Source organism: Cynocephalus volans, chromosome 16 (genome assembly GCF_027409185.1).
Source record: "Cynocephalus volans isolate mCynVol1 chromosome 16, mCynVol1.pri, whole genome shotgun sequence".
Classification (NCBI taxonomy): domain Eukaryota; kingdom Metazoa; phylum Chordata; class Mammalia; order Dermoptera; family Cynocephalidae; genus Cynocephalus; species Cynocephalus volans.
This window is the reverse complement of record NC_084475.1, coordinates 62248185-62262698: the sequence shown is the minus strand read 5'-3', so window position 1 is coordinate 62262698 and position 14514 is coordinate 62248185. Positions and strand designations below refer to the sequence as shown.

The following is a 14514-nucleotide window of genomic DNA, read 5'->3' as shown; positions in this document are numbered from 1 at the left end:
TAAAACCAGTGAATCTTTCAACAATGCACTATGGCCAATATTAAGACTTCGGAGAAATGTAACAATAACAACAAAAAATCCAAATTGGGAAATTCTATAACGTATAATCAGAGGGAATATTTTTGCTTTCAATTTTTTTTTTTTTTTACTGTGGCAAAATACACATAAAATTTTTCCGTCCTAACTGTGAATACCAACCAGTTCAGTGACAGTAAACATGAAGACACATACTCGTATTGTTGTTCAACCCTCACTACCATTCATCTCCAGAACTCTTTTCATCCTAAAATACTACAACTCTATATACATTAAACAATTACTCTCCATTCCTTTCTCCCCCCAGCCCTTGGAAACCACTTTCTGTCTCTATGCATTTGACTACGCTAAGTATATAAGTGGATTCATACAATATTTACACTTTTGTGATTGACCTATTTCACTTAGCATAATGTCCTTAAGGTTCATCCATGTTGTAGCACATGTCAGAAGTTCCTTTCTAAGACTGAATAATATTTCAGAGGGAACATTTTAATGGTATTTAATTTAATTTATAGTATTTAAATTTCCCTATACATATTCAGGCACGAGCAGGGATTTTCTGCCTTGATTTTCTGAAGCTTCACTTCATCAGTGTCCTTTATGTATTCATATCTTTACAAATTTTTGTCTCAAGCCTTACATAACTCTTAATTCCCTAGCCACATTCTTTAAGATTTTATAAGTATTAAGCAATAGTTGGAGAAAGAGAAAAGCCTATCAATTCTCTCCCAAACAAAGAAAAAAATGTCTACAGAAGAAGATATGGGATAAAAAGAAAAAAAGACATCTGTGACTATTGGTATAGTGGTGAGAGAAAAAAATAGAGGTTTCTCAGTTCTAATCATGAAAAATATCCCACTATAGTATAATTCAGAAGCAGGACTGCTAAGTCAAAAGCAGGACTTAGCAGTAGCATGAAACCAACAGAGAGAAATAATCAGGGCACACATTCCAACCTGCTGGTTGTTCTCTACTAACAGTCGAAGCTTGTTCATAATATCTTCAGCCTCCGCAGCCTCAATAATGCCAGCACTGAACGCTGATGTACATACACAGCTAAGGGTGTAAGCAAGCACCTGAAAAGAAAATACAGCAGGAAAATATTTCTTCATGAGGCAAGATAAAAGAACATGGCTTAGTTGACACAAATATTCTGCCAAACTTCTCCTTTGAAGAAGAATTGGATTCAAATACATTCACTACAGACTGGGCACTGTTTTGCTGCCTAACTTATTATATTTCATAACAATGTCATGATGGGTATCATTATTTCTACTTTATAGACAAGGACTTTCAGGCTCAATTACACACAGCTAACAGGTGACAGAGGCAGAATTCAAATCCAGGTCCTTAGATACTAAATCAAAAGGTTTCTTCACCCCATCATGCCAGAACACAACACCTATCAACAGCAGAAAGAAACAGATTTTCATCACCAGTGGATGTTGCTAATTGCAATGCACTCCCAACCAAGGCCAAACAGGACAAGAAAGTCAAGGAATTGAAACACTGCTATTAAGATTCCCTAGGAGAAGTAGTGGAGGATAACTGGAACAGGAATTTGGGTTTTGAAGTCAGATAATTATGTAAAATGGGGATAATACTACCCACTTCATAGCACTAGTGAGAGAACTTAATAAATAACTGAATAAATAAATAAACAAATGAATAAGCAAAATATAAATAAAAAAGAATGTTCGGAGTGGAGACAATACTTGGATGTATGTCCCAAATTGATCATTTACTGTCTAAGTAACTTCGGACAAGTTACTCAATGTGAGTCTAAATTTTTGCAAATCAAGGTTAATCATCCCTTCCCTCCTACCTCACATTTTCATGATATAAGGATACTGTTAAGACAAAGTGGAAAATTCAAGTCCTAGTGCTGGTTGATGCAGCATGAAAAATGTAAGCAGTTTCTAAGGCAGAAATTGAATAATTAAACATCACAGAAGAGAGGGGAAAAAAACTGCTTGCTTAAGGCCTTATAAATCAAAATATCAAGGCAGAAAGATGCATCAGTTATAAAAACCTTGCTTTCATTTATTCATCAAATTGCTCCTCGGAAAAATCACAAGATTTTCTCCTTTGGCTTAAAATAAAATCATGCTCTTTTTTTCATGTACTTTTAAATCATGCTCTACACCACTTTAAAAATGGAAATGTAGTGCATTTCTTAGAACAAAACTTCAACCTTTTGTGCCCCTGAGAAATTCACCAATTCAACAAGTCCTATTGCTGAAAGCAGAGGAGCTGAGCAGGGAAACACAGCAGCCATTATGTACTCATCAATAGCTTGTGGGCAGGCTCGGATAAAATAGAATCTGCTCTAACGAGAGGAAGAATCTGGCCAGGCCACAAGGTCATCCCCTGCTCCTCCCAAAGAAGAACACAGGCGATTAAGCTTCACCTGGGCACAACAGAGACAGCCATGCACATGCCAAAAACGTTCCAGTTAAACATGGTTAACACCTATGGAATGTGTCACATGAACCCTAATTCTGCATATTTTTGCACCATAACAGAAAAATCTTTTCATTAAGTGTGGTAAAGGGAATTTCCTCAATAATTTTTCATGCTCGCTGACATTTGAAAAAATCAAATGGCTTTCGATTTGTAGTTTCTTAAGTTTATTCCTGGCCATTTTTTAAAGTTATATTTAGCTTTAGCACAATTCTAAAAATCTCCATTTTACCTTCTTCCAGAAGTTGCAGCTCTCCTTAGAAAGTGCCTTCTAGTGATGCTGACTTAGGTTTTTGTATTCACTAAAGGCTCTTATCTTATATGCCACATTTAAGTCTAAGTTGATTTAAACAGCTGCACAATTTGAAAACCTTAGGATCTAATATAGGTTGTTTGCCAGTCAGATTTTCTCCTTCTCTCACTTAAAATTGAGGAAGAATTTAATTTACAGGGTTTCCAAAATATCAGTAGTAGCAAATAAGCAGCAACAAGAAAACAAAAGACAGCAAAGGGAAGAAAAGTGTATTCTCCATCTCCTACCTCCTGAAATGTTCTGCTTTGGCTCCCACTGTCATCTAGGTATACAGACAGCTTCCGGAGTGATGCTGCCACATGAACCCGGGACTCCATTTGGCTGCTGTGGCTCATGAGGGACAGAACAAGTCCAACTCCCAATATACAGCCCGTGCTTGGATGCCAAAAAAGATGAGGGGTTAGAATCACAAGAAATCCACATAACTGCTCTTCACTTACCATAGGCATTTACAGTGCTCTGAAACCTGAGGTGAGATGGCTGGATTCTAATTCTGCCACCTAGTATATGACTGTGCCCCCTGACCCATAACAGGTATACCCATCTCTCCCCACAAAAGAAAACTTTATATCAAAATACGTATCCATTGCCCATGCTAGTTGCTGTGCAGCCACTGGACAAAAGCAAAAACATGAAATAGTATGACTAAAACTCTATGATGAGGAGGGGGGAAGGCATACACCAGCTCCACTTCTGCCCATACAGAAATGCTGCAGTCCTCTCTCCACCCCACCCTTGTTGAGTACACTATGATTAACTGCATAAACACAGAAAAGACTAAATTTCAGTATATGAGCTGAAGGTATCTGACTTATAACAGGGGAGATAATTGCAAGGTGTGATTATGAGGTACTGCTTCATGTTTCCTGGTCAACTTCAACAAGTGGAATTTCTTTCTTAAAAAAACTGTGTATTCATCTGTGCACAATGACATTAATTCTTCTCTCCCCTCTGATCTCTCAGACTACCACTGGGTCAGAAGAGAAAATGGACAAATGACAGGCTTGTCAAAAGTTACCCCATGTGACAATTCAATTGAAATCTGGGGCTCTGTGCTCCAATTCTCCAGAAAGAACACATATCAACTTAAAGAAAAGAATTGTTCTCTCAGAAAACTTCAAGTTAATATGATAAGATAATGCGCCTTGTGGTAATTTTTTACCATTCAAAAAATGTTTTTGTCATCATTGTTTTTAAATGGAAGAAATACCAAATTTAAAAAAAAATCATCCTCACTCTAGTTTGGCTTGCCTCTCATCATGACATGCTTAAGATGACATTCCAGGGCATTTCTTCAATAACATATCTCAATGCCTGTATTTTATGTCATTTCACTCTTAAATGGCATCTATTCCCTTGGCCAGCATTAAGAACCATCACATCGTTTTATGAACATGCTAGCTACTTCCCCAACACCTCTGTGCAAACAGAGCATCCAAATCTGAGACACCCAAAAGGATGAACAGGCTACAAGATTTCCTCAAGGTCACGCAGAGAGCTTCCAGCAGAGCATGACCAGAACACAGGAATTTTTGATTCCCAGACTTCTATTCCATCTGCCAACCTCAAGGTCCCTCTCAGTGCCCTGCATGATGCCATGATAGACTGCTATAAGAAGGCAACTTAAGTGTGTTTTTCTAGTTACTATTTCATAACTATCTAGTATCAGACAATCCTTTGTAAAGAAGCTACTGCAGTAATAATCCATCACTAGTCAGACAGAACTGTTGTTATAGCATGAACTTAACAAGCTCAACTAGCATAATGCATTTTCAACCAGTTAAATCAACATCTAACATCTGAATATTGCATGGCTTTTGATACAAATCACATTTCTGAAAGAGGAAAGACTATTCTTGATTAATATGAACTAAAAGTCTTTGTTTTAATTTAGAATCCACAGGGAAGTTTTTTTTTTTTGGCTATCTTTCTATATTGATGCATAAAAAAATTTGACAGAATTAGACCAAAGATATAATTAAACAAAATTTGATTAATACTTTGACAAATTTGACTGTTGCTGCCTCTTTGACTGTTTAACTGCTACTTATGCTTATGATTTCAAATGTTACTTCCTCAGGGACACCTTCTCTGGCCCAACAGGGAACCTCTTTAATACTTTCCCACAGCACCCTGTACTAATTTACTTCATACAAGTTTAATTATAAACTCTGATGAGGATTGTTTGGGGGATTGTTTGGTTACTCTCTCTTCCCTAGCCTGCAAGCTCCATGAGGATGGGTACATTTCCTGTTTTATTCTCTGTACCTGTGGCACACAGTATACTGCTTGACATGTATAGGCAATATTTATTAAATGCTGAAGAACTGATAAAATAAAGAATTTTAAGAGAATGCAAATTAAACATTTCCAGAAAGGGAAAAGAAAAACAAAAACAGGACTTGATTCAGAGGCAAACTTTATAAGTGGTAAAATTCACTGAACATACCATCTAAGACTCAACCAAAAAAACCTTGATTTCTATTTCTTGCCAGACTAATTTAAGAAAAATGGATGTCAGGTTCATGTGGAAAAAGAATTCCTCTCAAAGTTCACTCATTTAAGTATCAGGGTTCATCTTTCTCAATAAACAGGCAAGTATCTAAGTTTTGCTTTTCAGGCTATCCTGGCCACACAAAAGTCTCTATTCCCTGAACTAAAGCTCCCCTTTTATCATCCCAAGGTACATAGGTACAAAAGCTTAGAAAAAGACATGTCAGTTTCTAGTTCACATTTACCTAAAAATGATCACAGCAATTATTATTCTTAGGCAAGGTTATGATTCACTAGCACTTCTATTCATTGCCAAAATGGTAGTAAATTGACTGTAGAAATATATGAGTATACAGTATAACCTAACTATGTATATGAATGTACCAATATAGATATGTCAGAGTGTATGCATCTACTGACCTTCTAAATAGTTTCCTTCCACTTTGTCTCAGTTTTTCCAGTATACACCAAGAAGGTAGTCTTAAAAGCTTTATTCTTGATGTTTCCTTCTGATTTCCAAATCTTCTACATATTAATGTGTTCATTTTTGTCCTAAGTCTTAAAGATTCCCCCAGGTGCTTAGTTCAGTATTTTCACACATCTATCTCATTCTAGTTTGTCTTTGATATGTCTACCAGCTCTAAGCCAGGAACAACTTGGGCACAGGTAGCTTTCACATCTTTCTATTTTGAAAACAAAAAGGAGTTAAGTGTTTGTGTCTCAGACAGATGAAATAAAAACAAATTATATATAATATTAGATATAAAATTGAGCTTTTTGAATTGCTAACATAAATGTTCTATAAGAGTGTTAACAAATGATAGAGAGAACTTGAATTTTAAAGTTCTATATCCTATTATGTCATCACGTACCAGAGTATATTAAAATATCCAGCAAAAACACTTATCAGAGTATATTAAAATATCCAGCAAAAACAAATCCCGAAAATTAAAAGCTATGCAATATGGATATTTGTGTTGCTGTATCAACTGAGATTTTTTTCTAAAATTAACTAGAGATGAATCTTGAATTCCCTAGTTTATATTAGGTAATCCTGCAGATTAAGTATTAGGCCATCTAATAATTAGTTCTAATAACAGTTAACATTTGTATAGCACTTTGCCCTTTACAAAGTGCTATACAAATGTTATCGTATTTGTAAAAGCTCAATAGTAATTAACCAAAGCTCAGGTCATTTGATGGATAACCTGAGTACAGTTAGGACTGTGAGAATTGCAATGGCACATTGAGCTACCACTAGATGGCAGCAAAGTGTTAGTGATAGAACCACAAACACCAGCCAGCCGAGATGCTGGGTTCTCTCAGCAGGGACAAGTCCATTAAATCAGGGAAGCGTGGTGAATTTGCTCTGGGTGAATTCTATCACTTGAGGTAGCATGCTCCCAGATCTATTAACCACCTCTTAGTAATGCTTCCACTATTTCACTTGACGAGGACTGCACTAGACTCCTGCAATCTCATTAGACAGGGGAACACTTTATGACATGAGCCAGACAATCAGGCCTAGGCCTAGTTAGAAAAGCAGTAAAAAGATTTTTTTTTTCCCCAGTGGTGGCCAATACTTGCATATCAGAAAATAAAAATAACAAACACCATACCGTCAAGCATCAAACCGCTTTCTTTCTCCTGAAATGTGTTCTCAATGCTATGCTATGCAAGAGAAAGAAAAATGGCTTTGAAGTCAGATGACCCAGGTTCCTCTCCTATCTCTGTCATTTTTTAAGTGTGTGAACTTGAGTAAGTCTCCTATCTGAGACTCACGTTGTTTATCTGTAAACCAAACCAAAGTGATGATAATCCCTGCTTTAGTATCATATTTAGGTTGTGATAGGGACTTTATAACATGAGAAACAGATAGGGAAATGCCCAGCTCAGTATGCGGCTGTTCAGTAAGTATTAGTTGAACCCGAAACCAGAGGGAGAACTACATAAAAACTGACACCCACAAGGCATTAGGAATGACAAAAAACTAAACTTCATTGACCACAGGAAAAATAGGAGTTTAGAGAGGATAGAGGAAGGGCTTCTTGAAGGACCTGAGTTTTTGAGCTGATAGACAAGCAAGTTGTCCCTAAATGAACAGGAACAGTCAGTTTCTGATGGACCTATTCTACTTTCCTCTGCAGAACTAGTTCTCTATCTAGAGGCATCCATCCCTCTTCCAAATATAGTTGTTCATTAAGAAGGAAAGAATCAAGAAAGAAGAATCAAGAAATAAAAATCTCATTAATAACAAAAATAAATTTCAAAGTTAAATATGCTTAGTTAGACACATGAAGTTTTTAAGTGCATAAATAACTGTACTGTGGATAATTGTTATCCCCATGGTCGTCCTTACATTCAAACAACCTTCCTGCAAACTAATGAAGACAATATATGAAAGTTATTGTTACAACTGGTTGAAAGTTTGCAGCATCTTCATCACAATTTTTTTCCCCACTCTAGAATACCCTGAGCTACAGTTATGAATATCTTGGTGGTGGGGGAAGGGAGCAGGTAAAAGGCAACAATACCAATGCATGGATTAAGCTCAAAATCTCAACATTTTATTGGATTCGAATAACAGCTAAATGACCCTATCCCTCCCATTAATCATTTTCTATATTCAAGAGACTTCAACTATGCCACAAAATGCTTTCTATTCTCATATTCAAACCACACTCTTAATATATCACTTGATCTCTGAAGTGTTTCTTGATAAACTGGGTGAGTATCAATGGTTCCTTCCTGAAAGAAGATTCCATAACTATCACCAACTAAGTGGACGATTGACTTTATTTACTCATGATGAAATCCTTTATAGAAGCAACATCGTTAGAGTGCAGCCTTGTGGCACCAAGGTCACAGGTTCAGATACCAGTACCGGCCAGCCACCCCTCCCCAAAAATTTATACATATATACATGCAACTACCTCTGCCATTTCATTTACTATTTCATTAGTGTGGACCTAACAGGCTTGGTGGTATGAATGTAGCTTTAGATCATAAGTCCCTAAAGGCCAGAAATATAAACACTGACATAATTCATATTTGAATAATGCCCATAACAGCAAAAGTAAATGAGTTAATAAGTTGGAAGTTAGTGCTTATAATCTGTTGAGTTTTCTAGTAAAAATGAACCACAGAGGATTCAAAACTGAGGTTCCAAAACACATGGAAGTCCAAAAACATACACTATAGATCTTAAATGGTGTCAATATTTCAGAAGGCCTACGAAAACCATATATTCACCAATACAAGTCACATAGATTTATTGAAACATTAAATGTTGCACTAAATGATTATGTTTAACACTGTTTTTTGAAGTACTTTCCTTTTCATTTTTGATATCTTTCATTACTGGAATGAGAAAATAAATTAAAATTTAAAATATTTAGTTTAATAGAAAAAATCTTTAAAAAGCATGAGGTCTGTTGGGGGTAAAAAGGATCTATTAATGTTAAGCAAGCTGGGAATCCATGGTACAACCTATTTGCTCTATTTTGATTCCTCAGCCATTGGATTTCACAAGGAAACATAATCATCAAACACTCTCTAAGCCCGAACAAATTCAAATAGTTTCAACAGATCTCTAAAAGGGGTAAGTCATGCATCCAGGTGTAAGGATATATGCCTCATATGATAAGTACCAGATAAAACTAAGATCTTAGTAATATAAAGACTAAGCTGCAAAATGACGTTTGCTGGTTTGTATTTAAGCACATTGTCTGTTCCTAAAACATGGTTTTCAGAACAAGTAAGCTTTAATTACAAGGTTTTTACTATCATTATTATTATTACTGAAAACTCTTTGCAAAGGAATTCAAGATCAGGTACTAAAATATTTCACCATATCATGCAAGGTTTATGGCAGAATATGTCCCAATTTCTAAGTATCCTCTCTAACGAGAGGAAATGGAAGCAACATACTTGTATTCAAGACTATTGTCAAAGCAGCAATTTTCCAGGGCATCCAAAGACTTCATCAGAAGAAGGTTCATCTGTTGGCCAGATATATCACTGGGTAAAAATCAAAGGGGAAAAAGTAATTATTTCAAATCACTCGACTTAAGTCCAAAATACTTAAAATGCCAGCATTTGTTTTTTAAAATAACAACATAGGTGGTTCACATATTCTTATTTCATAGTTAGAGAAACTAAGTTTGAGAAAGTATTCAATAATTGGATTTCTGTTTTAACAGTATAACCACTTGCAAACCAACAAACCGTAAAACTTCTGCTTTTGATTTTTCTCAGACTGTTCAAATTTTAAACCACTGAAAAATAAAAACCAAAGTCAGAATTCCAAATACATATTTCTAAGAATGCTAAAGAGATTTTCTTCAGAATATTTAATAACCTGTTACGGTGATATTATCAACAATTATTCCAAATCTCTTTCTTGAAGAGGCTGTCAGTTCTGATTTCATGTCTCAGTAGAGGAGGTTAGAAGTTCCCTATTCCTTTACTTACATTTTTTTAAAGGGGGGCAGGAAACACCCTAAACATATATTTTTCTGCCTTTATACAGTAATTGATGTGGTTTTTGCAACTGTCTTGGTGAGAACTAAGACTCACATAGTAAAATAAAAGTTTAAAGGTAGTTCTATGACTATTTTTTTCAGTCAGAGTTGTGGGCTCCATCACTGACACTTTATTATCAAGGGGTTCCTCATCTCAACTTTCATGCTGCTGCCTCAGATCAGGCTAAGTGGAATGCAGCCCCAGGAATGCCAACCAGCCATAGAGCATTCTGAACAATGTCTTCCCAAAACCAAGACTATAGTGATTTTGTCCAAGGCAAAGGATTACATTTTGCAATGAGAGAAACACACACAACACTCACATCACACATTCACACCCCCCCACACCTCACATCACACACACAGATTTAACAGCTTTAACTAAAAAAGTCCTATTAAAGTTGTTCTCTGGGGGGAAACATACTTAAATATCCTAAACAAATGCTAAAGAGATCTCAGGGGTTATGACAGAAGCAAGAAGCTTTGCAATAATATAATTTTCTGAATAAATTCTAGATTGGAATTTAATTCAGGAAACTTTTTCATATTCCTTAGCAACAAATGGATTGATTGTCATAATTATCTCCTACAAGATGATTTTTCACTCACTGAGAACCAACATATTTTCCTAATCCTGTTCCCATTAAGGGGTCAGTTTGGGCCACTTAATTGATGTCATCCACTATTCAGAATCAACAGTTCTCAAAACACACCTTTATTTTAGAAAAAAAATGGAAACTTTCTCCAAATATATCATTATCTGGTAACATTATATCATTACCTAGTAAAACATTTATTAGTACCAAAATGTAAATATTTCAGATTCCTCTGTGCCAACCAATTGGAAAGGTGGGAGCTATGAACAATTACACTAGTTACTGCAGTGCTAATATACAAGCCTTAAGAAGAAGGAGGACACTATCAAACACAGAAACATTAAGGCAAAGTTAAAGTTTGTATTATTCTGGGGGTGCTGAGCCAAGGAGGAAGCTTCCTGGTGTCCTTGCCCAAGGTTTCCTGTAGTTATGAATTCAAGTAAGATAGTGGGTGAAAGGCAATCTAGGAAACCAGAGACAAGTGTTTCGAGGGGAATCACCACAGGTTTCTCCAGGCAGCATGATTAAATTAACCACAAATGCAAGCTTATCAGCCCTAGAATCCTGAGTACCTAAGTTAACAAGGAAGGGAGCCAGAGCCGGGATAGGATGAAATGAGTTGCCTAGAATTAAACTGCCACAGCTCATTTTTAGTTGTAAAACATGTTACTTGAAACGATACTGAAGAAAGAGCATGAGCACAGATGGTGAAGAGACTGTCATTTGTAGCACAGGAGCAAAGTAAAAATCACTTTCAAGTTTTAAATCTTTAAAAACACTTTGTATTCTGTCACACACACAAAATATGTAACAGTCAAATCACATGCAAAAGAAGTTTTTGTTCATGTCCAGAACCAGGTCTGTATGTATTAATGATGGCGAACAGAACAAAACAAATATGCTGTATATATATTTTACTCATGATCACAAAGACTACGCCAATCATCCTAATAATCTGATAGATATTTCCAAGATCTGAAAACGATCATCTGAAATACAATATTTCCTTGAATCAATAGCAATTCTCATAAAATTTTTACATACCGTTTGTGCAAAACTACGTAAATTACAAATGCAAACTTAACCACTGGTTTCAAACTGAAATCTAAACATAGCATAATGTCATCCAGCCTATCCACACCAACGCCACATCTTGCCTATGGATGGATAGCTAATTTCTTCCGGCTAGGGAAGTTTAAGGACATCTAACCTCACAACAGGATGCTTCTTCCTACAATCCTATTACCAATGCAGAAAAACAGGGCTAAATTCCAAGTCATTGGCATCATATTCATGATAACCAAATATTCATGTCAATATCAATATTCATGATAACCAAATATTCATGTCAATATCAATATTCATGATAACCAAATATTCATGTTGTATGACACTCCAATCAATCTGGAACATAAAATTCTAAGAATTGCTATAAAATAAAGAATAAGCAGAATGAACAACAAAACTAAAGTAGATTCATGCACAAGAAAACTTTCCCATTTGGTGGAATTTTCCACCTGGGTCTTTGATATTCCATTAGCTCCATTCAAGGGTAAATCTAGCAATCCAAAAATGAGCAATCAAACTGTATAAAGGACAGAGTATAATATGCACAGATTAAAACTCTTTAAGGACTATAAAAATGTAGCCAGGGCACAGGATAAAAGTAATATTTAAAGCTGGGTACATGCAGTGCTCAGGTGATTCCCAACACCCCTCAGGCACCAGGGATACCCCAATCCTTTTCTGCCACTTTAGAGTGATATCAGTAAAGGATCAGCAATTATTTTCATCTCATATAAACCAGAAAAAAAGAAGCTTTTCTTTACTTATATTACCTTAAGATTAGACTTTTGCTCATGCCTATTACACAGATGTAACCGGGGCTTTTACCTAAGTATGAAATTATTTTCAGGTAACTACTTTAGTTAATCACTTTAATACCAGAAATCTTTAAATACATTAGTATGGGGAAAAAATACATTAGTATGTACATGATGGTATTTTAGAAAAACAAATTTACAAGTAAAGGAGAAGAACCAACTTGCCCATCTCAAAAAGTTTAGCAACCACATACTGCTCAGATGCAACAAAACATTTATGCATGTGTGTGTACAGACACAAAATCCTCCACCTAAGTCACAGAGGAAAAGCAATATGTTAATGAACTGTACCTGAGTTTCTCCTCATACAAGCGAGAGAGAAACATCCCCAAAGCAAGGCCCATGTGGATTTGCACGGCTTGAGACTCATCAGCACTTGGTTTCCCAGGTAACCTGGCAGTCAGCATGTTCAGGATTTCCTCAACCTTCTCTTTGCAAGAGATAATGAAAACTGGCACAAGCAGAGACAAAGCCGTGGCAGCAGCAGAACGGGCGATGGCACTAGCTGTGTTTTCACCAGAATAGGATTTCTAGGACATGCCAAAAGAAGAAAACAGGAAGTTAGTCTTTGGTTTAAAACATGAAGGAAGTATACCTTTCACAAAAATGCTATACAACAATACAAGCTTCACTTAGACCCACCCCTGCCAACCCAAAAATAAGAATTTTTTTTAAAATCTAAATGGGTTTGTTTATAGGTTGTTTTCACTCTTAAAGAAAGAATTTAGTCTAAGCAATCAGTTAATAATGTCCTTTTAAATCTGAACAAATTATGTGTCCTCCTTTTAAAGGTTGTTAATTCCCTCACTATAAAGCTTGAAACAATTTCAGTGTTTTTAAAAGCCTACATGTATATACAGTGAAAAACCCAGAGTGAAGCTATCCTAGCTTGCACAAACCACCAGGCCACATTATAAATGCCCAGAAAGCTAGGAATTTCCAAGAAAGAAAGAAAAAGGGGGAAAAAAGAGTTTAAGTTTAGTATGGAGAAACAAGTATAACGTTAGTGCAGGGATCTACTGGCAAATCTCCCAAAATTTTTGGTGGGAACCCTTCCCAGTAGATGGATTATTTCCTACAGGGGGTTAATTCCTTTTAATTAAAAAGGAAGTTGAAATCCTAAAAGCCTCTGGTTACAAAGCAATAACCAGCTATTCAAAATGAAATGGAGAGTTCTATATGCTCCTTCCTATATGTAATTATGGGAAAAGAAATGAATAACAACCCAGATAAAGTGACAGAGCATTGAATATGAACAGCTTCTACAAGAATCCCATGTTAGAGAGCTCTACCAGACATTACATGCATTTATAAACACGTCTCAAGTGAAGAAGAAAGCCCGTTTATCACTCCTCACTATTATTCACTTTAAATTTCAGACACACCATAAAGGCGATGTTTTCCCTTGCAGTCAAACCACATTACAAAGTGTTTTCAATTCAATGCCCATTTGCTCTCTACTTTAGAATTGTAAGGATAAAATCCAAACATATACTAAGTTACACTTTAAGTTAATATAGCACCATTTTAATGACCATGCTACTCAAAATGACCCAGCTGCTAGCATATGGAAAATAAGGTGACTTCAAACAGGGCTTTGAAAAGTATAATAATGCAAAAATCACAAAGGTAAGAGGCAACCCTGAGCTGTTTAGTAAAGAAACTATTTTTATTAATTTGCAAAAACTAAGCATCATATTAGAATTTCATACAATGTCCTATCCTGGTAAATATCTGAGCCAGATAGTTATTGCAAAGACCTCCATATAAGCTTCTAAACAAGTTTTTCATCCATCATTAAAGAAATAAAAACACATCTGACAGAAAGCAAATGATCTTACTGAAATTACTTCTTTGAGCAAAATCTACCTTCCAATTTAGTTCTACATTATCTGGTAAGTCATTTTTTGCCTCAAGTATGGTTAAAAATCTAGCTCCAGACCCTAAACCCCAGATGAATACATACCAGGTCCTACCAAGGGCAGAAGGACAGAGGCATACAAAATGTACAGAGACCTTAGGCAATGGGGTTTCAGGCTAAATGCGTGATCTTAGCAACAGTTAGGATCTGTGCTAAATTTTTATTCAAATCAACTATAATCCTCTGCCACTCAGCTGACTGTCTCATGATCACCATAATTCTCTAAGCAATGGATAGTTGTAGGATAGAACCAGAATAATTCTATGCCCAAACAGAAATAAAG

General features: G+C 35.9%; 1 protein-coding gene across 3 annotated transcripts in view; it reads right to left on the bottom strand.

Annotated features, from left to right (window-relative positions):
• Positions 1-14514, bottom strand: part of FOCAD (focadhesin) — a 338731-nt gene that overhangs the window by 38410 nt on the left and 285807 nt on the right. For all 3 annotated transcript variants that reach the window (XM_063080862.1, XM_063080864.1, XM_063080865.1), the window contains 4 exons: positions 12602-12840; positions 9239-9328; positions 3043-3190; positions 996-1115 (listed from right to left, as the gene is read on the bottom strand). In XM_063080862.1, the coding sequence (XP_062936932.1) occupies positions 996-1115; positions 3043-3190; positions 9239-9328; positions 12602-12840 (597 nt within the window). The remainder of the gene's footprint in view (positions 1-995; positions 1116-3042; positions 3191-9238; positions 9329-12601; positions 12841-14514) is intronic.